Raw genomic sequence first — 24,229 nt, 5'->3', positions numbered from 1 at the left:
CTTGCGCAAACTCAATGAGAGGTGACTGGTTACTGTATTCCCTCCTCATTTCAATGTAAGATGGTGGTAAAGAATCTGCTACCTAAATAAACAGTAAAACTGAGTAGGAAACATCTAATCAATATTGAACATCTGAGCTGTGGAATAGTGCTCATTCCAAACTATCAGATAGGCACATCTGATCAGTTGCAAGGCAGAAACCCCCGCCTAAACTAGAGTCAATATCCCTTGGAGTGGAATCCCTGCAATACAGGACCAGCTAGTTGAAGTGAGTACCCTACAAAACAACTGCTTTAATCGCGATCAATACACCTGAATATGATTACTTCAGCTGTATTAGGTTTGCAAATGTGTGTTAAATCAAACTAACCCCATGGTTAAAGCATAAAACATTGAGTTAAAGTGAAGGGTGACGTCAAAGGAGGACAGGCAGCGGTTCCTCCTCTAGTCGCCGGGCCGATCAGTAGTAGAGTCGCAGGCTTTAGCTGTGTGTAGGCCGCAAAATAGAAACGTTCAGAAAACACTCGTTGTCTACAAAAATATATGTGAGGAAAGTACTTTTATTCTTTTAGAAGCCGTGCAAAATATGCGTGGCTTTATGTTTGTGTGTTACTGATTGTGGGAGAGTGAAACCGGTGTTTTAGGCGTTGTGTTTTGTGCCGCACGTCAGTTGAAGTCTGTCCCAGCTGTGGAGACACCTGACCGGCTTTCAGAGCGACTGACACGCCACTATACATATATGATAGGAGATATCAATAATTGTGATTTGAATAAAGACTCATAGATATTAAAATAAGGATTAAATGCGTTGTTTATTTAATTATTGCCATTTTGAAGCAGAAACGGGCTCTACGGAGGTCTGCGAATCTAAACATAGTGTTTTGATCTGGGATGATGTGAGAAATTTAACTGGGTATCGTCTATATATGCGTTCGCTGAAAATGAATAGTATTTTGTTTTTAGAATTTATATTTTCTCAGAAAATATGAGCTACGTCGTTTAAAAATGCGCTTGTTGTGATACAATGTCAGTGCTGGACAAAAGACGGACTGAATCACGTGTTGCGATTTGCAAATCATTTAGCTATTGTATTGTGCTCTAAATATAACACTGGTTCTGTATTCCTTGTTAAAATAACATTTACATAAAGTGTACATAATGTAAATATTTGGATATATTTTTATGTGTGCATGCATGCACTGTGAATAACTGCCATACATTCATCTCTGACCCAGTGATCCTATTCTGCAATCCCAATACATCAGCATGTTTATAGACAACTGGGCCAACTGACTGTAATGAGAGTAACATGAAAAGGCTTAATGGGCTTTGTGGTAGCTTGACGTCGTTCTGAAATGCTTAAAGCCCATGACAGCTGACTATATTCATTTGTTATGGCTGTTAAATTTGTTTTGTGCTAACTGGATGTAATTTTTCGATATGAATATTTAACCAGGGCATATATGTACTAGCTTAAAATATTGTCAACATCCAGTCTGCCATATTTTAATCAAATCTCACTTCCTCCCAAACTACTTGTTGTGAATTTGCAACAGCCCCTTGGCCGACCTGCCAGAGACTCTCCTGAACTTGCCGTGCAATAGGATGTCCCGCAGTCCAGAGCTGAAGGAAGACCCCATGGAGTGCCCACTGTGTATGGAACCGCTGGAGATTGACGATGTCAACTTCTTCCCCTGCACCTGCGGCTACCAAATCTGCCGTTTCTGCTGGCACCGCATCCGCACAGACGAGAACGGCCTCTGCCCTGCTTGCAGAAAGGTAAGATGCCACTTGAAATTTGTACACTAGCTTCTGATGATTGTGATTGTTATATATATAACTGCGCAAAAACATTCTAATACCAAATTGACAAGGTATAGTCGGCATTTTCGCAGGTTATTGGGTCACTATTACATTGTATATGAGAAACTGTCCTGGATCTGCAAGTAGCAGTCGATACCGATACGGCCGGGCCCCGATAGCAATATCTAAAACAGTGGTTCGCAACTCGAACAGCAGGAGAAAACTTTAAATACAAACGAGTTAAATACAAATAATGAAACGCAACTAACAATCTATATGAAGGTGGATAGTTTCTAATGCAAAATAAAAGACTTCTAAAAAATTTTTAAATGGATGAGACATTGCGGAACATTTTTTGTTGTTGTTGTTGAATGCATCATCCGTTACAAATCTATGCAAGATTAAAGAAAACACAACATGGGTTTGTGCCGACCGCAGTGTGTGAATATTTGGCTGCCAAGAACATGAGTGCAAACACTCAATTGAAGACAATTTGTTACGTTTTTCCATTGTTATTAAACTAATGAGTACGTTTAAGTATTTAATTAATGATTAGCTATTACTTAATGAAATGAAAATGAAAATATGAAATTATTTATTACAATATTAATAAAGGTGAAATGTTTGATTTTAAAGGTACACTATGTAACTTTTGGCCCTGTAGCAGTTAAAAAAACCAAAACCGCATGCATTTTGCAGAAGGACATTGTTTTGGTTGAGCCTGTGTGAATGAAAATGGTTATCTTGCTGCTCATAAAACATTCACTACTAAGCTTAAGAGAAATAACCATTTAAGATGGGAAGGATTTCAAGCGACTAGCTAAAGACGTTACTGTAGCTTTACCCATTAGTAGACATGGTACTTCCTTGAAAATAATTCCAGCGCAGTGCTACAACAACCCATGTATGCAATTTCCGACGAAAACCATCCTAAAATATAAATGCTTACCATATAAGACAAAAACACGTTTTGAAAGGATTGATGTATTGACTCATTTATTTATTTTGAACGAAAAAGGTTACATAATATACCTTTGAATAGAACATATATGTTTACATTTTGTTTACAAAAATGAAAATTCTGTCATTTGCTCACCCTCATGTCGTTCTAAACCCACAAGGGTTTGGTCTTCGAAACATAAATGAATTTGAAATTAAAGTGAAATTTTAATTGTAGGCATTTCTGTCCATTCAAAGTATCCACCAAAACTGTTATGTTTCAAAAAATTAACAAAAACATTCATAAAATGAATCCATATGTATCGAGCAGTTCAATCCAAGTCTGAAAAAGAGATTTAGATGATGCACAGATTTAATTCAGGCTTTTATTTGACATATAAACATTGATCAACACACATCTATATCTATATAGCTCATCAAAAAGCTTAACCATTCTTGTTTGATGCACCAGTACATTTAAGTTTCCACAAGAACCAATGAGGTTTGGTCAGACTTTTACAATCTCTTTATCAACTTTTTAAAGCTGTCAAACTGTCAATGGAGGGACAGAAATCTCTCAGGTTTCATTAAAAATATCTTCATTTGTGTTTTAAAAATAACAAACTCATAAAACTGTTTATGGGGTTGGAACGACATGAGGATGAGTAAATGATGATAGGAATTTTCAATTTGGGTGAACTAACCCTCCCTTTAAACAATAATGTTATGTGTTGGGTCGCCACTTGTTCCCAATATACAATCAAAATCAGTTCAAAATCAAAACCACCGATCTAGAGAGCCAGATGGTTGATGTGTATTAAAGTTGCCGTGACTATATTGTCGATTGTAAAAAAATGTTATGCACTAGCACAGTGGCGAAATATTGTCTGATTAACCGGCCTTAATGTTCTCAAGCCTGGTTTTGCATTTGTGGCTAAAGCGTGTTGCACCACTTTCTTGCCAAACCACACTTCCCAAGTGTAAACACGATGTGGTTCATTTCATTCACTGTGATGGTGTCAGCCTAAAAACTTGACCTATTTGCAGAGTTCTTTGAGCATGCTTGCCCTCAGGATACAGGTTCAAGCGAGGTAACGGGTTCTGTGTGTTCTGCAGCCTTACCCAGAGGATCCGGCAGTCTACAAGCCACTGTCACAAGAGGAGATCCAGAGGATAAAGAACGAGAAGAAGCAGAAGCAGAATGAAAAGAAGCAGAAGGTGACGGAGAACCGCAAGCACCTGGCCAGCGTCCGTGTGGTGCAGAGGAACCTCGTGTTTGTGGTGGGACTTTCTCAAAGACTCGCGGACGCAGAGGTGATTGATCGTATTAGAGAATGTCGATGTCTTTTGTTTTTGTGGTTTTTATTATATAATGACTAAAGAATTATGAACTTTAATATTTTTTTAAATAATTACAATTTTACTATAGTAATTTGTTTATTGTAGGGATGCATGATATGAACAATTTTAACCGATAATTAAGTCCTTCTCATGGCCGATTCCGATAACCAATAAATTCATATTTTTATATTATAATTTCCATATAATCTGCAGTTCATGCACCCAGGAGAATAGAAAATCTAAGATGCACTGATGAAACTGATATTTTAGTAGCTCTGTCGTGATTTCAGTCGTGACTCTTCAAATGCTTTTATTTTTTGTGTAAGGCACCACAATACTTAGTAACAGAAAGGGTTTAACATAACTATATGGTTTATCTGCACTTAACAACTCATGAACAACACATTTATATTCAAGTATTTCATGCATAAAAAACTGCATCTATTTAACTTTAGTGCATGAGGATGAGGAAGGTATATAGACTTTAAGTCGCATGTTTTTCAAATAAAATGCATTGACATTTCGTTTATCAACCTCGAGAGAAAAAAAAAGTGCATTGTCAACTAAAATAAAGTGCATATTCAACAAAAGAGCATAGGGCATAGTTGATAAATTATGTATCTTTAGGTATCTTTAGTGTGTTTCAAATGCATAATAAATCAAATGCATTGGTCATCAAGTACTATGAAATCCATTACTTTGTCGTTTTTGGCTTTAGCCTTTTCGCAGTCTCTGGAAAACTTTTAACAATGTTCAAATGCCAGCTGAACGGGGACATCGACGCTTAGCGCTAGTAGCTGCAGCCGCGGCCACTTCATATTCCTTTAATACAGCTTCGCCGCAATGACGCCCTTTCAAGTGAGATATAAGATTTGTTGTATTTAAAACTTGACGCCTTTTTCCCCCTCTCGGAGTCCTTGCTGAACAAGGATTTGCTTTGCAAATAGCAATAGCATTGTCCTCTGCTGCCACAGAGAAAAACTTCCAGACCGGCTAAGACATGTTCACAGATGATGATGATGAAATGAGCGCGAGCTGCGCGACACAGTCACTTTCACTCGGAAAGCAGACGAATCTCGGGATGTGTCTCAATCAGCTCCCTAGTTCAGTAGTCCGGGCACTGATCAGGGAAGCAGACAATGGGTTGACTCCCTGATCAGTGCCCTGACTACTGAACTAGGGAGCTGATTAAGACACACCCATGGATCAGACTGATTTACCAACACGCGTACTTTATCGGATCGATTTGTCGGATTCCTTTTATTTATCGGAGCAATAAAAAATGGGTAATTTTCACCCATATCGCCTGATAATTTATCTGTCCGATAAATATTGTGCATCCCTAATTTATTGCATTTGTTTGAATAGACTTTAATAAAAAAAAAATGTAGATAAGGAATATATTCAAAATGAATTCAAAAGATTGGGTCAGTTTTTTTAGATTTGTATTTTTGTATGTTTTTAGACATGAAAGAAGGCTCTTATGCTCACCAAAGCTGCATTTATTTAAACAAAAAACAGTAAAAGTAGTAATATTATTACAATTTAATAGAACTGTTTTCTATTTACATATATTTTAAAATATAATTTATTCCTGTGATGCAAAGCTGAATTTTCAACATCAAGAAACATTTCTTATTACTATCAATGTTTAAAACAGTTGTGCTGCTTATTATTGTTGTGGAAACCGTGATACAGTTTTTCCAGGAATCACTGATGAATGGAAAGCTCAAAAGAACAGCATTTATTTAAAATGGAAATAAAGTGTAACATTATAAATATTAGGGATGGAACGGTACATGTTTTCATACCGAACCGTTTCGGTACAGGGCTTTTGGTTCGGTGCACATGTATACCGAACAGTTCCAATGCAATCTTTAACAGTTAACAGTCGGATTGTTTTAAGAGCGGAACACACTTCAATCCGAGTTCCCACACGAACATATGAAGTATTCAGTCCATTTTATCATGAAATTCTAAATAAACATGAATTAATATTTTAAGGTATGTTAAGGAGACATTACAACTTACTGAAACATATCAGAGGTCGTCTCAATCATAGAAAGACGTCAATAAAACAGCTTGTAAACAATGTCACGGTGCATTACATTTTACCTCCGGCAAATCATTCAATGTCCACAGCTGTTAGTTCACTGGAGAAATCAACTCTTTCGCTAAATATATGCGCTATATTAGCATATATATTCATTATATTTTACTTAACCTGTTAGTGATGTCTTGATTATTTAATGTATGTTTAAATAAACCTGTCATGAAAATGACAGACAGTGTTTAAATGATTATATGTCAACAACGAATTGGAGAAAAAACATAATTTTATAATTAGATTTAGAAGTTAATGCAAAAACTTAACTTGTGTGAAGTTTACATGTTTGCGTACAATGTGTTATTTGAGTGTTGATTATTATATCTAAAAAATAAATAGCAACTGGATTTAGGCTAATAGTTTGGGCTCTGTTGTTAACCTTTAATATTATAGTAATGTGCAAGTCAGGGCTCCCTATATCGTTTACAGCACTATCTTAAAGAAACTTTTAGTTATAATTGAATTAATTTAAGGACAGACACCATTTTTTTCAGTAAGCAACTGTTTAATAAAAAGAAATAAAAAGCAATTTTGTAAAACTGCTGTACCGAACCCGTACCGAACCAAAACCGAGGTACATATCGAACCGTCAGTTTTGTGTACCATTACACCGTTTCACTGATTATGCAAATCACCCAGGGCCCATATCACATCAGCGAGAAATGTATCACTTCCTGTGGGAGGTAAATGAGAATGGCACAAAAATAGAGCTTTATCATCAGGGAGCGGTTTACATTTTGCTGAACAAAAGGAAATGTCCTCCCTCAGAATCATTTCAAAGTTGTATTGTGTGATGTAAGTAGTCTGTTTTGTTGTTCATGCAATAATTCACTTCATGGAATCGCTGTCACTTTGATCATTTCTTAGGTCCTAAAGCGCCCCGAATATTTCGGGAAGTTCGGCAAAATTCATAAAGTGGTCATCAATAACAGCACATCATATGCAGGTTCACAGGTAGGATGCTCATGTGCTTCTCGTGTGTTCTTAACCTGTGAAAAAATCTCTGGCTTAAAGGGATAGTTCACACAAAAATGCAAATTCTGTCATTTACTCACCCTCAAGTCATTCCAAACCTGTTTAAATTTCTTTCTTCTGCTGAATGCAGAAGATGATATTTTGAAGAATGTGGGTTATGGTAGCCAATGACTTCCATAGTATTTCTTCACATACAATGGAAGTCAGTGGCTTCAGCTGAAAAATGGACATATCTTCATTTTTGTTTTGAGTAATTGATGACAGTGTTTTCATTTTTGGGTGAACTATCCCTTTAAGGCTACAGCAAAACCGTAATATAGAAATGCACACCTATATTTTGACCTTTCACTCCACAGGGTCCTAGTGCCAGTGCCTATGTAACTTACATCCGTTCAGAGGACGCCCTCAGAGCAATACAGTGCGTGAACAATGTCATAGTGGATGGTAGAACGCTCAAGGTAAGTGTTAAACCATCACAGCACAGTCCTTTTAACAAATGTGATTCAGAACGCCCCTTAGAAGTGTCATTTGTTGAATATATTATATTTAAGAAAAATATCTCTCTTCTATCACTTTGAAGTTGTTTGTTATTAATGTATTTCTTTCCATTGCTGTTTTGTCCTCCAGGCTTCTTTAGGTACAACAAAGTACTGCAGTTATTTTCTTAAAAGCATGCAGTGTCCCAAACCAGACTGCATGTATTTACACGAACTGGGGGATGAAGCGGCTAGTTTTACAAAAGAAGAAATGCAGGTGAGCGATTATGCAGATGCACTCCAAGATCCTTCGGTTCAGACAAGTCAATACATTTTCATTTTGCGCTCTCTGAAATCTGAATGTGTCAATTTTGTTTTTTAGGCTGGGAAACATCAAGAGTATGAACAAAAATTACTCCAAGACCTTTACAAAGCGAACCCTAACTTTTTACAAACGTCAACATGTGGGGAGAAGTCGAAGAGCAAACCCAACTCCACTCAGAGGTGATGGTTTTTAAATATTGAGAATTTCATAAAAGTTCTGTTTTCATTATATTGTATTTATGATATTATGTTGTTAAATGTTTAATATGAATCTACCGATGCTATATATAGCATAACTCATACTACTACTACTACTACTACTACTACTACTTAATTAATTAAAATTAAATCTTGATAACCATATTCAGATTTTTAATTGGCAGTGAAATTTTGCCTTATTTTTGCAACATATTCAATAACTAATAATTGTATGATAAACAATTATATTAAAATGTAGAAAAAATAAATAAATATCCGCTACCGTTCAAAGATTTTGGGTTAGTATGATTTGGGTAATTCTCTTATAAGTCTGCACTTATTTGATCAAAATTACAGTAAAAACAGCAGTATTGTGAAATATTACATTTTATTAATTATCTTTAAGATTTAAAATAGTGTATTCTTTATATTTTGATGACAAAGCTGTATTTTCAGCATCATTACTCCGGTCTTCAGTGTCACATGATTAATTCTAATATGCTCATTTGCTGCTCAAGAAACATCTCTTATTATCAATGTTGAAAACAGTTGTCCTGCTTGATATTTTGTGGAACATGATCTTTTTTAAAAGGATTTTTTGATGAACATAAATATAAAAATAACAGCGTTTATTTGAAATATATATATTTTTTAGTGCTGGGAAAATGTACGCGTTAACGCGGGCAATTAATTTTTGATATGATAAAAAATATTATCACGCTTTTATTCATGTAATGCTTTTAAACCATCTAAGACACAAAAGAACGCGCTGTATGTCAATGTCCTGTCTGTGTGGGTGCGTCTCAATCCGCTCCCTAGTTCAGTAGTCAGGGCACTGATCAGGGAGTTGCCACATTCATGTACGTTACACAATATACTGATTCACCACCTAGGAAGCTAGGGAGCTGATCGAGGGACACACACACACACACACACACACACACACACACACACACACACACACACACAGAGTTCTCTTTTGCTCTTGAACAAAAAATAACAACAACAGAGAATTTTGCCAAAATGCCAGTTTTGTCGAGTATTCTCACATTAGGAGTCTTAAATGAGTTAAATAGTTTTTTTTATTGCGATTAATCGTGATTAATTACAGAAAAATGTGATTAATTAGTTTGTTTTTTAATCGATTCACAGCACTAAATTTTTTTGTAACATTATAAATGTCTTTACTGCCACTTCATCAGTTTGATGCGTCTTTGCCAACTAAATGTAGTCATTTATTAAAAAGAAAATTTTTACTGTAGTGTATATACTTCAGTTATGATATATGATTAGTACATTTCTATTTTCTTTGAGAAGTGTGGTTCCCATTTTTAACTTGGCATTTTTTTATTCCCAGACCAAATAGCACCAATAAAGAAGGGTGGCCCTCATTACAGAGCTATGGGAAAATGGTTAACGGTTTAACCACAGAGCATCGCAAGTCCCCTCCTCTTTTAGACTGCCTAACAGACTCAGACCACATGACTCCAGACGAACCAGACCTTGAACAGGGAACGGAGCAGAACACAGGCCTCCCACCCTTCCCATCAGCCTTAGAGCCTACCAGGTACTGTACTGCAGAAGCCTAGCCAGTATTGTGTTTTTATGGATAACAATATTTCTTCCTTTGTGGGTGTATGTGTGTTTTGATCCGTGCTTATTACACTGCTTTCATTTCAGTCCAATTGACAAACCATCAGACCCCATAGGAAGTATAGGAAACGGGGAAAATATATCACAGGTAAGTGCTATTAAAAACTCAATTGCTGAGAATAGTTTTTTTTTGTTGTTGTTGTTCTTTTTGATCCATCTGTCTGTATTTGGTTTTGCAGACATCCAGTAGCGATTCCCCATCTCCTCCACCCGGCCTTACTAAACCCAGCCTCGTTGTGCCCATCAGCGTGGCCGAACTCGCAGCACGCTCACCCTTCGAGGGTGCGGCAGCAGAGTCTCAGTCTCTTTTCTCAGACAACAGCAATTTCAGACATCCCAACCCCATCCCCAGCAGCCTGCCCCCCTTCTCCAGTTCACCACAGGGAGCCTCTGACTGGCCCATGACTCCAGAACCACAGAGCCTTTTCACCTCAGGTAGGCGCATGCAATGAATGCGATGTAGTTGGATTTTGAAACAATAAGGCGGAGCTAATTGGGTGAACCCATCAATCTCTCTTTCCTTGTTGCAGACACTATCCCCGTGTCCTCATCCACTGATTGGCAGGCAGCCTTCGGTTTTGGCTCTTCTGCCAAGCAGCAGCAGCAACAACAGGACGATGACCTTGGCTTTGACCCATTTGACGTCACACGGAAGGCTCTGGCCGACCTCATAGAGAAAGAGCTGTCAGTCCAGGAGCATTCCCCCCTCTCTCCCAACCCCTCTTCCCATCAGTCCAGCCTCCCCAACGGGCAACAGCGCCTTCCTCACCTCCAGCACAGAGGCCTCTACAACTCATTCAGCCTTCCCCAACACATGGCCGCACGCCACCCCTGGATGGGCCTCCCTACCCGCAATAACCTCACACACTTGAACCACACGGCCACCGCAGCAGCCGCACACAGCCATTTCTTAGACCTGAGCATGCCGGCCCAGCACCACAGCACCGGCCTTGGGGGGATTCCTATATCAGGTTAGGGGATGCATCTGTGCGCTCTAGTTTTGTTGTGAATCACCTGTGTGTGTAAAAAAACGCACCTGGTCTAAGCAAAGTACAACAGATGTAGCCCACTGATCCAAATAGAAACAAATTGTGGAACTCATTCCCATTGTTTATTGTTGTATTTTGCCCCGAGTTGCATTTTAATTAACTTAATTTTTTATAAAGCAGACATAAATATGAATATTAAATGGAAAAACTATTACAAAAATGAGAAATTATATTCAGTGACGTGACACCAACAGTAAATTGATGCCCTGTATACTAAAAATACTACCGACAACAGTACAAATTTTCATACATTTTTTTCTCTTTCAGAAAACAACGGCTCCGTGGAAAGCATAAATGTGAAAGAGTGGCAGGACGGACTGCGAGCACTCCTACCAAATATCAACATCAACTTCGGAGGCCTCCCGAACTCTACCTCTTCCTCCTCCTCTTCCTCTACTTCCAGCGTGAATCACATCGGGGTGCCCATAGGCTCAGCTGGAGTCTCGCACAGCCTCAGCTGGGACAGTGCGGCCAGTTGGATGGACCCCGCCATCATCACAGGTGCGGTTTGTGTTTTGTAAAGTCTCGCGCTGGTTACAGGTAAAAACCTTCGCTGCTTATTCGTGTCCATTTTTAAACTCTAGGTATCCCCGCATCCACAGGCAACAGTTTGGACTGTCTCCAGGATGACAATCCGCCACACTGGCTCAAGTCACTGCAGGCGCTCACAGAGATGGACGGACCGCCCAGCTCCAGCGCACTCCCACAGCCCCCGCACACTGGCCTCCTGGACGCGGCGGCCCAAATCTCCTTACACAGAGCCGCCTGGGCCCCTTACCTCCCCCCGCCCACACTCACCCCAAGTCAGTTCCACTCCCCACCGCCAGGCTTTCAGACAGCCTTCAGACCCGCAGCACAGACGGCCACAGACATCCTACAGAGTGCCGGTATTGACCGTCACTAAGGACAACCCTTGATTTAACTGCATTACAAACATGAAACTGCAAATATACCCCTTCCATTAATAACGTAACATAAGCTCTTGTCTTTCTACCCTTTCCCTCTCCATCCCTTTCCCATCAGGATTTGTTTGTCTGTCACGTTTTTGAAGGCACGCATACGTCTCTGTATTATGAGCACCATCGGCGCAGGGTAATGTTTTAATGAGGGTGCCTGGGAGATTCAGACAGACACTTGAGGGTCTTAATACATAATACATATACACACACCTTCACATATGATTCTGAGAGAAAATGTGCAGAGAGAACCATGAGCACTGACGTGTACATGCGACTAATAATGGCTAAACGGAATGTGCTTAAACGAATAACATGTCTGATTGGCCTCACTCCTTCATCCAAGGTACAGACTGTAATTTAATACTGTGAATCTTTACACTTCCCGTATGTTAGGTCTCACCACCACTCAAAGGAAACCGTAATGCTCTCTGCTTCTTACACGCTTAATGCTTACGGAGCCACGGGTAAGATGTCTGAGGGCATTTGTAGAGTCAAGACCCTGGTCCTACTTGGAAGGGACTTTGTTAATGACAGAGGGGTTCCTTCTATATCTTAGGGAGGAACCCATTTTGTATTCAGGGGGTTTGTCTAAAGCAATTTTGGGCAAGGATGGTGATGCGAGACCTGACGTTCTGCTACAGGATGTCTGCGGTAACTTCATTCCCGTGAAGGCGAGCAAGACTACTGTGGAAGTGTTTATCGGCTTGCCTATAGAATAAGCCATTCATACAAGGTATGAATCAGGAATCGTGTCTGGAACCTTGGGAAGGATGGTGAGGGTAATAAAAGGGAGACATGTCAAGGCATGATTGCGGATAATACGAGTGTTGAAAGCGTCAAGACAGGCACACACTAACATGCCCCCATTCCAAGGCCTTCAAATGATTTCTGCTTTTTTTTCTCTCATCTGTGTGGCCATACTAAACAGTATTTATCAAACGCAATCACTCATTCTTTCAGGAAAAAAATCAATGTAGTCCAACATTTGGGTTTAACATGCTGCTGAAATCATTTAATACAAAATAAAGCGCTAAAAGAGAAGAACTGACCCCTTTTCTGCTGGTCTGGAACAATGAAATCTTAAATAAAATTGAGTATTCAGTGCCTCTGTTTGATTCTCTTCTTTTTTTCTGATGTAGAAACAGTAGGATTGTTTTCTTACATGAGGCATTTTATTGTCCAATGAAGAAATCACAGCACGTTATGAAATTCATGGTAAATCATACATCTTTGAAACGGTGATTTTTTTGTCTCGGAATTCAAACACGATCTACTGAACACAGACAAACACCAAGCAAGGACATGCTGAACTCATGTCATGATGAAAGCTTTTATACAACTGTACAAATGTGCTTTCATAGATCCTTCTTTTATAGTCCCGACAGCTATGGCTTGTCACCTTCCAGAACAAAATGTCTTTCGACAGCTTCTGTGATTTTAATACCCATAACAAAGTCTATGAACAAGTTTATGTTGATGTACCAAGTGTTGCAACATGTGAAGCTTCAGCACACCGTTCCGTTCTCCATGCGAGACTTGGAACAGGAGGTACGGGATGGTGGAGGAGGCTGAATCGATGGTGCCAGGGTGCAGAAGAACCCGGCTATGAGGGTCAGTCCCAGCCCTCCCCAGGCACTGAACATGGACCAGCCGTAACCATGGCTTATATCATCCGGGAGGCTGAACAGATAGCGTGGGTAGCGAGACAGTTCGAAGTTGATGCCGGCCACACAGGTGCACAGAGAGATGATGCAGAAGGTACCTGTGGTGGGACATGATACTCATTGGTAGATGTTCAGAAACGGGGGAGACCCCTAAAACACAGTAAGGAGCCATTTAGGGAATTCACATACCTCCCATAAGGAAGAGTAGACCGGCAACGTAATGCATGAGGCCTTGCTGCCAGCAACAGCCCAAAACGCCAATGGTCCAGCCAAAGAGAATGATGGATAGAGCCATGCCCATGAAGCCAGCCGTCATCCGACGCAAATCTGGAGGTGAACATGGCAAGTTACCGGGGGCGCCCAATCCTGCTCCTGGATGACTACTTTCTTCTAGAGTTTAGCTAATTCTGAATTCCAGGAACAGGATTGGAGACCCTTGCTTGAAACTCTACTGCTATGTGAAATACACTCATTTGCAGGGCCTTTACATTTGTTATGGGTAGGCAACCTTTAAGGTGCAGACACGTTTACTGTTGCTTAGCGAAATTATGTTGGCGAAATCCAATTCATTCCAATCCGAATCCTTGCGATGAGGACTTTTGCGCAGATTTTTTTCATGTTCAAGAATTTGCTGTGCTGACTTACAGAGAAGCGATTGGTTTGAATGTTTTATTAAGAAAGTTCGGGAGGAACACGTTCAAATTTTGCCTATCCAATCACAAGAGGAGGCCTATATATATACACAGCCGACTCACATATGTTCAGTTTTCTGCATCCCTTCACCACCCCGTCTCCTCACACTTGCCTCACACGTATGAGATATCTGCTTATTTGTAAGTGTGAGCTTGCGAAAAGTGACCTGTGTGAGCTGTGCTGCACACATATCTATGCTATTGACAATGGATCTTTGGATTTCCAATGGATCTCGCTGAAATTTCGCTAAAGTGACCGCACCTTTATCCAGGGCCCAGTAAGTACACTACCTAAAGGGCCTTATTAGGAGGACCCCCTTTGTAAGAGGGTCCGGGATAACACTGATGCAGACCGAAAAGATCAAGTCCCACTTACGCAGGGCATGCCAATCATCTTGCTGGATAGTCTTGGTGATGTTGTAGGAAAGATCCTTTCGCGTCACTGCAGAGGAGGAGTAATAGTACTTTATAAAGGAGCAACGCTCGATAGTTCCTGGAAAAACAAGAAAATCATAATCAGCATTACATCCAATCCCAGTATGACCCCAAGCTCCAAGATGTAAAGTGGGATGGTGGTTGTTAAGCTCGTGGTTAGGTGGACCAGGTCCCCTGTTGAGCTGAGCCTGCTTGTGCTTATGGACAAGTGTCACATTTATATGCGTAAACTACACAGATGTTCAAGTGAGTATTGCTCATTTTGGACTAAATTAGTAGTTCTCAATCCAGGTCCCAGAGCACCCTAGCAGACCATGTTCAGCTCTTGGAGCCTCTACTAATGAGTTGACTAATTGAATGAGGTGCACATCCCATATGTGAATTGCTCGGGTACTCCATGCAGGACCAAGATTGTGGACCACTTATCTAACCCACTACCATTCATAAAGAACAGAGCGTATAACTACAATCTGTAAAGCCAATATGTTCAATGTTGAGGAAAATATCCAATGAGTTTTTCTGGTGCCTTGTGCAACTGATTATAATGAATTGGCATTTTACTCTGATGCATTCATATGCCTGATTATATACATTGCAAAGCATAAGCTACAATAATGAGAGCCTGGGAAATGCCATTTTCCAGGCTTCCATTATTGTAGCATCTGCTTTGCATCAACACAGCCAACACATTCCTATACGACTCAGGTGGATGTTTTACCTTTCTGAATGAGCTCTTCGACGTCTGGGTCAAATCCCACCCTGTAGCATTTGCTCCACAGCCCCATGTTGGTTGAATTGTAGCGTCTGCTGCACTCATCCGCCGCGCTCATCGCGAACAGCTGGCGCCGGTTTCTAGTCAGCAGCAGTCGGTTTTCCCATCGGTCCAGGCTCGCTCGGCTGGCTCGCAGTGGAAGGCTGTGGTTGGGGATGTAAATAAAACCCGGATCGCTCCTGCGGTTCGAGAAAGTTCGGCAACGTTCCTTGTATCTCCTCGCGTCCGTTTCGTACCAGTGATCCGATGAGATTGCGATCGTCAAGAAACACAAGGCGACGAGAGACAGACAGAGACCCGTGTACAGAAGCCACTTCCCCGTCGCCATCGTTCTGCCAGGCCGCCGATCAGCACCTCATGGTGGACAGCTCCTTTGAACGAGGCGGCGAATCAATCCTGCTTGAGCATCTTTTTTCGTGTTAAAAAGGCGAATTCTTGTGCTTGCGCTAAACATGCCCTTTTAAGCGAACGAGATACGTCGATTATTACAAAAAGCCCGTTCCGTGTGTTATTTCCTCTAGCCTGCTCGCCGACTGTATTGGAGGAGCGGGTTCCGCTCTTCCTCTCTGAGCTGCTGCAGGCAGGGACACATGACAATCACACACACAGAGGAACTGAAGCTCGTTTAAAAATCATGACTGAAAAGGAATTTAAAAATAAAGGAACTTAATTTTTTTTTAATGGAGGAGCTGAAAATGACTGAAAAATAAAATGATTTAAAAATGAATTCGTTCAAATAAATTCGCGGCAAATACCAAAGTAAAATGTAAATAACCTCGATTATTTTACCTAAAAGTGAGCAGTTGGAGGATTTGCGACACTTTTTATAGGTGTATAAATACAATATACAAACCCAAAGACAAACATTTGAGCATTTTACACACTTGAGACATTAAAGCTTACCATTGTCACTTGGAATTTGTTGCTTGCTCGTGTTGTGCATGTTATTAGAACAGCAGTTAAAAGTTCTGAACAAAATAAGCTTTAAGACAACTTTAAAGTCACATATAAAGGTTAATGACAGTCACGTTCAAAATGAGACTGTTTATTGGTAATGCACAGTAGTACCAAAGAACGGGGTGAATTACACAATGGCTTTCAAGGGGTCAGAGAGTTGGGGGTTATATGTGTATATAAATACATAAGTAGCCTACATATATATTCCTTAAACAGGCAAGAGTGGAAAATAATCAGAAAAAAAAGCATTTCGTGACACATTTTATATAGACTTAAGTAAAACATATTCAAAGGTACCTATGATATAGGCCTATTTGGGATTTTATGATGCATCTACCAGGGTGTGTGTGTGTGTGTGTATATATATATATATATATATATATATATATAAAGTCAGTCATCAATATTTCTGTTTTAAATTTTTTTTTTTCATGTATAACATGTCTATCCCTCGGTTTCACAGACAAGGTTTAAGCTAGTCCCAGACTAAAATGCACGATATAGCTGTTTTAACTGAAATCAACTTGCTCTGGCGTATCTTAAAATAAGTCGGTGCCTTTGTTTGATCTCAAGATGCACACCAGCAATGTTTTATTTCTTAGGCATGTTTATAAAAGCTACTTAAATGTCCCTAATTGAACAAAGGCTTAATCTAAGCTGTCTATGAAACCAGGCCTAAAAGTCTTAAAATTGAGGCATTTCATCTGTTTTTACAATGCTAAACCGTCTCATCTTCAACCTTCTGGCTTGAGTGTCACTGTCCTGCAGTTTGCTCCAATCCTAATAAAAACACACATAACTTCCAAGTAAATCTGAAGACCTTTAGCAGGTTTTGGTGCGTTTCATTGAGGTTGGAGCTAAACTCAGTAGGATGGTAGTCTTTCCTGTTCTACCCTGCAAGAAAATGTAGTTGAAAAGGCAAAGATGTAATCAACTAAATATATCAGTTTAACATGTGAATATTAGCATGTGCAATTTATCAACTATATTGTGAATTAGCCTTTTTTTTCTTACCCTAATCTAACATTTCAGGGGATAGAGGTTACAAAATATGCTAAATAAACACCATGAACTTCATTTTCTTTGTTGGCATCTTAAGACAAAGATCACAATGTCAATATTAGCAGCATAATTGCTTTAAACAGAAGATCATTAGAACTACTTTCCACAAAGTCAGTGTCCAGCTCCATGGGCGAACATGTGTGGGTGAATCCTGGGATTCGGTGCCATTCGTATCCCCACAAGATCATGATCGTAGTGCCTACAGTAATGTTAAACCAGTCTTAGAGATAAATAACACCTTTAAAACCAAGCATATTGAAATTGATTAAATTTAGACATTTTACAGCATTAACCACCATTTAAAACAAACGTACACAATTTGGAACAAATCACGTGTGGTTAAGCGGATCACATGAGGTTTTTTGGTCTGTTGTATTAGCAGTAATGGAGTCACGCTAATGTAGTTTTATTACTATAATAAAAGGTTTAGCTTGTGCCTAAATTCATCCACGACTACTTTACCCTTCTAATGAAAGTTGGAAAACATATCAAAGCAGACATTCCGTCTTTGGAACTTGGGGAAGTGAAACTTATTTGAATAGTCTTTTTATATACATTTTTAACCTCAAACAAATTGGTCAACCTCAATAGTTAACCAAGACGGTGAAATGACGGCTATTGCTTGCTGGGTATCCACCCTGTCTGTTGAGGGAAGTATGAGACAAGCTAGAAGATTTGTTTTGCAAATAAATAAAAAAAATTCATTTGATAAACCTGTGTTTTAACTTTGTGGTGGACAAAGTAATAGTGGGCAATTGTATACCGAGTAGGCAACACCGCAGTTCGAAATCACGCTAAAGAGGTAACGTTAGGCCTAACTTACTGTGTAGTTGCAAACAAAACAGAGGGAATACATTTTAACAAGGGTTGAAAAGCTAAACATTTGACACGAAATACAAAACACTTCCAGTACTTCTCAAACAATCTTTATTCAGTGCAGTTTACGTTTCAGTTTCTTCAAACAAGAACATTGATAGATTTACCCCCCAAAAAGGTTGCCCTTGGCAGGCTACTTATATCAGATAGGGGGCGCCACCAGACGGCATATCCAGTGAAAAAGAATAAGTTCATGCAGTTCGTTCACACTAAACACTACGGTGAGAGAGAGAGAATATAACCAAAGTTAAATAGTATAGCCTACACAAAAACACAGCATGATTCGAGCACTTACGCAAGCCTGTTATACACAACCCAACGGCTGTCTCGGAAGAATCCTACCCTGCAGCGAGTGTCTGAGCGCGGGCATGTTTGCAGGATCAGTGGGGAGGTCCGCAAAAGTTCGCCATGCTCAATTTAATCTGCTCAGCGTGCTGTAAGCCCACAGACCTGAAGCATGTGCAGCAGAGGTGAACTCTTCGCGGCAGCAGGACTGTCCGCGCACAAAACACTCAAACCTGTGAGACCGAGCATCAGAGTACTCTAGAGCTTTTTTAAATGCATCGGAACCACGGAAAACTTCCTGTAATATACTGAAAGCTTAAGACAAAACAGTATAAATACCGTACAGGAAGCCAGAGAGCGTTAGGGTTAGAAGAAGTACTCTGTTCTTTCCCTTGCGCGGTGAGGGTTTATATAGTGTTGATGATGTCATGATAATGGACCCTCCCGCTGCTCTCTGATTGGCTAGATCGCCCGCCAAATTGCTGATTAAACTCAATCACATTTGCTAGGCACTAATTGCATTAATCAACTTAAATGAGACAAAAACACAACATAATTACATTATGAATATTGTCGTGGAAACCCCCAAATAGCCACATTCTGGAAGTTGTACATTGTTAATTGGTGGGGGGGGGGTTTTCAGATGAAATGAAAGAATATGTACCATAACACAGGTCAGTGATTAAACCAAATATTAAGATTATGCTCAGATTATTTATCAAAATAAATTGTTCAGTCGTGACGTCATGGTTTCGCTCTTTAATTATAAATCATTTTCAGGGTGCTCGATTTATAATACTGTGGTTAACATAACTTGAAAATACTTTCACGTTTTCCCAACAATATAAAATACAAGCAGTTGTTATTTACAGCTAAACGCTACAATTTTTTAGTCTGATGACATACTTTGTAGGCCTCACCATTTCTCTCAACAAAAATGCAATTTGGCATGCGGATTATTAATAAACAAGCTCTGTGGCCAACAGACGTTTATGATTCATACACATTTTGTTAATCATACACATTTTGTTAATCACAAATGACCACAACTTTTATGATTTTTGAAGCCTATATACAATCTGCAGAAAAAAACACACAAAACGTTGGCTTAAAACGAACTACACCACGATTGCAAGTGTCACTAAACTGTCGACAACTCTTTCAATCTTTATATATATATATAAAAAAAATAATAATAATAAAAACATACCCCTGAAAGTTGGAGTTTGAGTAGTTTGAAAGAGTGATTATAAACTGTGTGATGACATCCTCTGTTCTCAAGACAAGTAAAAGCGTTAAAAAATTACAATGGGTAATAATGATGTATTCTATGTTGTAGAATAAAACCTTTAAAGTATTTCAAACCTAATTTCAAGCAATTTTACAAAAAAAAAAACATTAAAAAAAACATTGACCTCAGGAAGCAGACGTGCTAATGCTAACCGTATGTGCTAACTCGTTTCCAGGTTTTGGCCTACAGAAACACGTTATCCCTGCAGCACCCCATATCATACAGAGTACATCATGAGGGTGAGTAAATATTGCGAATTATCATTTTGAGCGAATTATTCCTTTAATCTTTCACATTAGCTGCTGTTGTTGTTTCCACTAGATGGCAGTAGCGGCACACTCGCTGTCTTCTGTGCGAGAAATCATTTACTGTGTTGCAGAACACGTCCTCTGCTGTACTTGAGTGAAAGTGAGACGTCCACCACCGGACACCAAGTAGACACCCCCACCTAAAAGGATTATATTTCTGCACAATAATCTTTTCTCTATTAATATGCATTCAGTTTATTAACACAATAATCTAACATGTCATGACAAACACACACATACCAGAGTGATGCTCATTAAGCTGAATGTTTTGATAGAATCCCATTTCATATATAATTTACCACATTTTATACAATATAATCTGCTTTTAGCTATCTTTCGGGTGCTGAGGCAGCATTAATTGGTGGGAAGGTGAGCAGGGTAATAATGCAGACAGACAGCATATTCTGGGCCAGTGACAGTGAGTCAGCACCACAGCAGAGGGGGAGGCAGAGAGAGAGAGGGAGAGAAGAAGAGAGGGAGGGGGGGTAAAGTTCTACATCGCTTACCAAAAGCTGCAACCAACAAAACATAAAAAGAAGCATGAATATAACACAATTCATCTTTAAAGAGCAAGCAATGGGGTTTTTGCATATACACTTTGTTGCAACTGCTGAACTGATACACCTGGACATATTGCACCACACTGCAGTGAAGCTCTTTGATGCCGTTGAGCTGACACTGAATAGGCTTACGGAATCGTATTACATTCGTTGTTCTTTATACATACCTTTTTGACTGTCACATTCATGCTTGTTTGCAGTTATTTCACATTCTGATGCCAGGACTGATTTCGCTGCCAATGAGTGAGATGTTTCTTTGCTGCAGGAGTTTTTACCCACACACATTCTCTCACGCAGGCGCTGTAAACTGCTGAATTCTCTGCTTCATGGAAGACTGCAGAAGCCTGCTGGGAGCTGCTGAGCCTTCCTGACCTGACTGTCCTTGACTGCTCTTGAGAGAATGATGGAGAGAGAGTGGGAGAGAGAAAGAGAGAGCTCCGAAGCATTGCCACAAAACTCCTCGCTCTTCATGCTTCGCAAAAAAACCAACAACAACAAAAAAGCTCTTGGCTCATTGTCATCATCTTCCAATTCTTTCCAAGGTAACCTACTCAACCAATGTGTTTCAATGCAAAACATGAGCTATTTTTTAAATTATTATCACTATCAATTATTTTCATATATACACTGCCCGGCCAATAAAAGTATCTGTTTGGATTTAAATAGGCAAATACTTTAGGAGTCAATGATTGGATCATTATTACAGTGATTATTATGTTTCTAGCATGTTATGTTTTTTGAACCCTAGTTGATGGAGTGTGTAGCTTTTCATTTCTTAAACAAACATGTATGAAGACACATCATGGCCATATTCCAGGATGACAATGTCAAGATTCATCAGGCTCAAACTGTGAAAGAATGGTTGTGAGGAAGCATGAAGAATCAGGCACCTCTGATTCATCACATTTATTTCCATCAAGAGGTGCATCAATTAAGATCTTGTATTGACAATGCAAGAGTCCAGCACTCTGTAAAGTCTCCTCCAGCACATCCCAAAGACTTCCAATGAATTTAAAGAAGTAGTTCACTTCAGAATTCAACTTTCCTGATATTTTACTCATCCAAGATGTTCATGTCTTTCTTTCTTCAGTCGAAAAAAAAAATTAAGGTTTTTGGAGAAAACATTCCAGGATTTTTCTCCATATAGTGGACTTCAATGGGGTCCAATGGGTTGAAGGTCCAAATTGCAGTCTCAATGCAGCTTCAAAGGGCTCTACACGATCCCAGACAAGGAATAAGGGTCTTATCTAGCGAAACGATCGGTCATTTTCTAAAACAAACAAACAAATTTTAACCACAAATGTTTGTCTTGCGCTGATCTGCGTTGCGCCACGTATTACGTAATCACGTTGAAAAGGTCATGCGTGTGGGGTACCGATTAAGTGTTTACAAAGCAAATGTGCAAAGACTAAGTCAAACACCCTTCACAAAAAAAGGCAAGGCAGCGATATCGGATGATTTTGAAGTTGGAGGAGAAAATGAGATGGAGTTTTTCGCCCTACCGCGGTACTTCCGCCTAAGTCACGCATGACCTTTCCAGCGTGATTATGTAATACATGTAATGCATTGCAGAGCAGCACAAGACAAACATTTGTGGTTGAAAAAAATATATTTTTTTATATTTTATGACCGATCGTCTCGCTAGATAAGACCTTTATTCCTCGGCTGGAACCCTTTGAAGCTGCATTGTGACTGTAATATGGACCTTCAACTTGTTGGACCCAATTGAAGTCATGGAAAGTTTTCCTCAAAAACCTTCATTTCTTTTCGACTGAAGAAAGAAAGACATGAACATTTTGAATGCTGTGGGGGTGAGTAAATTATCAGGAAATTTGAATTCTGAAGTGAACTACTCCTTTAAAGGGCTGGTTCACCCAAAAATGACATTCTGTCATTAATTACTCACCCTCATGTCGTTCCAAACCCGTAAGAGCTTCGTTCATCTTCTGAACACAAATTAAGATATTTTTTATTAAATCCGAGAGCTCTCTGACCCCTCCATAGACAGCTATTTAATGAACACTTTCAAGGTCCAGAAAGGTAGTAAAGACATTGTTAAAATAAAAGTTATTTTTGTTTGTTTTTGCGCACAAAAAGTATTATTGTCGCTTCATAAAATTAAGGTTGAATCACTGGAGTCACATGGACTATTTTAACGATGTTTTTAACACCTTTCTGGACCTTGAAAGTGTTAATTACATTGCTGTCTTCACTCTCAGAAAAAAAGGTAGGGTGAATTCAGGGTGATTGGGACACTTTTTCCAAGTCATCTCAATGGCAAAAAGTGTCCCAATCACCCTGAAATCACCCTACAAAAGCTGTCACTGGGCGGTACCTTTTCAAAAGGTACACTTTTGTACCTAAATGGTGCATATTGGTACCTTAAATGTACATATTAGTACCTAATAGGAACAAAAGTATACTTTTGAAAAGGTACCGCCTCAGTGACAGCTTTTGTACCTTTATTTCTGAGAGTGTATGAGAGCTCTCGGATTTCACTTGTGTAAGATGAACGAAGGTCTTACGGGTTTTGATCAACATGAGGGTGAGTAATTAATGACACAATTTTCCTTTTTGGGTGATCTAACCCTTTAAGGTCTGGACTCTGTTTGAGTCTGATGAATCTTGACAGTGTCATCCTGGAATATGGCCATAATGTGTCTTCATACATGTTTGTTTAAGAAATGAAAAGCTACACACTCCATCAATTAGGGTTAGAAAAACTGAGTATATATAACATGCTAGAAACATAATAATCACTGTAATAATGATCCAATCATTGACTCTTAAAAATAATAATGCTAATAGTTAAATTTTGCAAAAAGAGATTAAAACGACCATTATCCATGAACTGCTGTCACATCAAAGTCAAGGACGTTTGAAAAATGTAAACTGTCTAAAATGGGCTGCGGCGGATGATGTGATACCTAAGAAGAGTGACTTTCATGCTGCCAACAATGTCACAATCTGGGGGCGTAGATCATGTGATCCAGAGAGGAGGAGTCACACTGAACCTGAGAGTGAAGGAAATAAACTGACTGGTTAAAAGACAAAAGTCAAAATATCATAAGTATTTATTTCTGATATAAATTATAAAAATATATTCACATCATTTATGCTCATAAGATATACATATTCCGTCAAAAAGTGTAAACTCTTTGACATTTTTCTAAAATGATATTTAAACATTCTTTTGGATAATATTACAGAAATCCTCTATGTATATGGATAGAAATTTGCAATGTTATAGAATTATAGATGTTGATTCAATCAATTTTAGGAACGCATAAAAAGTATTCAAAATATCATTGCATGTAAAATAAATAAAAAATAATAAATAAAGCAACAATATAGATGAAATATGTAGCTAAATATACAGCAATTATTGTGGTCAAAGTGCTTTGAGACATAAAAATAAAATATATTAATAACAGTAAATTGGGCCCTAAACAGCAATTAACAGCGTTTAAGACCCTACAAAAATAATAATATAGTAAATAATA

The 24,229-nt window shown here is 39.1% G+C and overlaps 2 protein-coding genes across 3 annotated transcripts; one reads left to right on the top strand and one right to left on the bottom strand.

Annotated features, from left to right (window-relative positions):
• Positions 1 to 13: 13 nt before the first annotated feature.
• On the top strand, positions 14 to 12,928 carry cnot4a (CCR4-NOT transcription complex, subunit 4a). Of its 2 annotated transcripts, none has more exons than XM_079809899.1 (13): positions 14 to 268; positions 1,557 to 1,779; positions 3,859 to 4,056; positions 7,058 to 7,144; positions 7,522 to 7,623; positions 7,793 to 7,918; positions 8,024 to 8,145; positions 9,521 to 9,730; positions 9,844 to 9,904; positions 9,996 to 10,251; positions 10,347 to 10,787; positions 11,133 to 11,366; positions 11,468 to 12,928. In XM_079809899.1, the coding sequence occupies exons 2-13, from the start codon at positions 1,606 to 1,608 to the stop codon at positions 11,767 to 11,769; spliced, it is 2,313 nt and encodes a 770-aa protein (XP_079666025.1). In that variant the 5' UTR covers positions 14 to 268; positions 1,557 to 1,605; the 3' UTR covers positions 11,770 to 12,928. The 2 variants fall into 2 exon arrangements, with proteins under 2 accessions (XP_079666025.1, XP_079666024.1); XM_079809898.1 differs by having other exon boundaries at positions 24 to 268; positions 11,450 to 12,928.
• On the bottom strand, positions 12,812 to 15,965 carry tmem178ba (transmembrane protein 178Ba). The gene is made up of 4 exons (XM_079809900.1): positions 15,334 to 15,965; positions 14,557 to 14,673; positions 13,678 to 13,815; positions 12,812 to 13,586 (listed from the first exon to the last, which is right to left on the bottom strand). Exons 1-4 carry the CDS (start codon positions 15,713 to 15,715, stop codon positions 13,330 to 13,332), a joined length of 894 nt encoding a protein of 297 aa, XP_079666026.1. The 5' UTR covers positions 15,716 to 15,965; the 3' UTR covers positions 12,812 to 13,329.
• Between the last annotated feature and the right edge of the window lie 8,264 nt (positions 15,966 to 24,229).

This window comes from Gobio gobio, assembly GCF_949357685.1.
Source record: "Gobio gobio genome assembly, chromosome: 25".
Taxonomy (NCBI): domain Eukaryota; kingdom Metazoa; phylum Chordata; class Actinopteri; order Cypriniformes; family Gobionidae; genus Gobio; species Gobio gobio.
The sequence above is the reverse complement of the archived record's forward strand: the minus strand, read 5'-3'. Positions and strand labels throughout refer to the sequence as shown.

Excerpts from the sequence above, each read along its gene's own strand:
- cnot4a (XM_079809898.1), top strand. The coding sequence starts at position 1,606 with ATGTCCCGCAGTCCAGAGCTGAAGGAAGACCCCATGGAGTGCCCACTG. Across the intron at positions 1,780-3,858 it reads TCTGCCCTGCTTGCAGAAAG|CCTTACCCAGAGGATCCGGC; the intron begins GTAAGATGCCAC and ends TGTGTTCTGCAG. Across the intron at positions 11,367-11,449 it reads GGACCCCGCCATCATCACAG|GTATCCCCGCATCCACAGGC; the intron begins GTGCGGTTTGTG and ends TTTAAACTCTAG.
- tmem178ba (XM_079809900.1), bottom strand. The coding sequence starts at position 15,715 with ATGGCGACGGGGAAGTGGCTTCTGTACACGGGTCTCTGTCTGTCTCTC. Across the intron at positions 13,816-14,556 it reads AGATGATTGGCATGCCCTGC|ATTTGCGTCGGATGACGGCT; the intron begins GTAAGTGGGACT and ends GTTCACCTCCAG. Across the intron at positions 13,587-13,677 it reads TCTACTCTTCCTTATGGGAG|GTACCTTCTGCATCATCTCT; the intron begins GTATGTGAATTC and ends GTCCCACCACAG.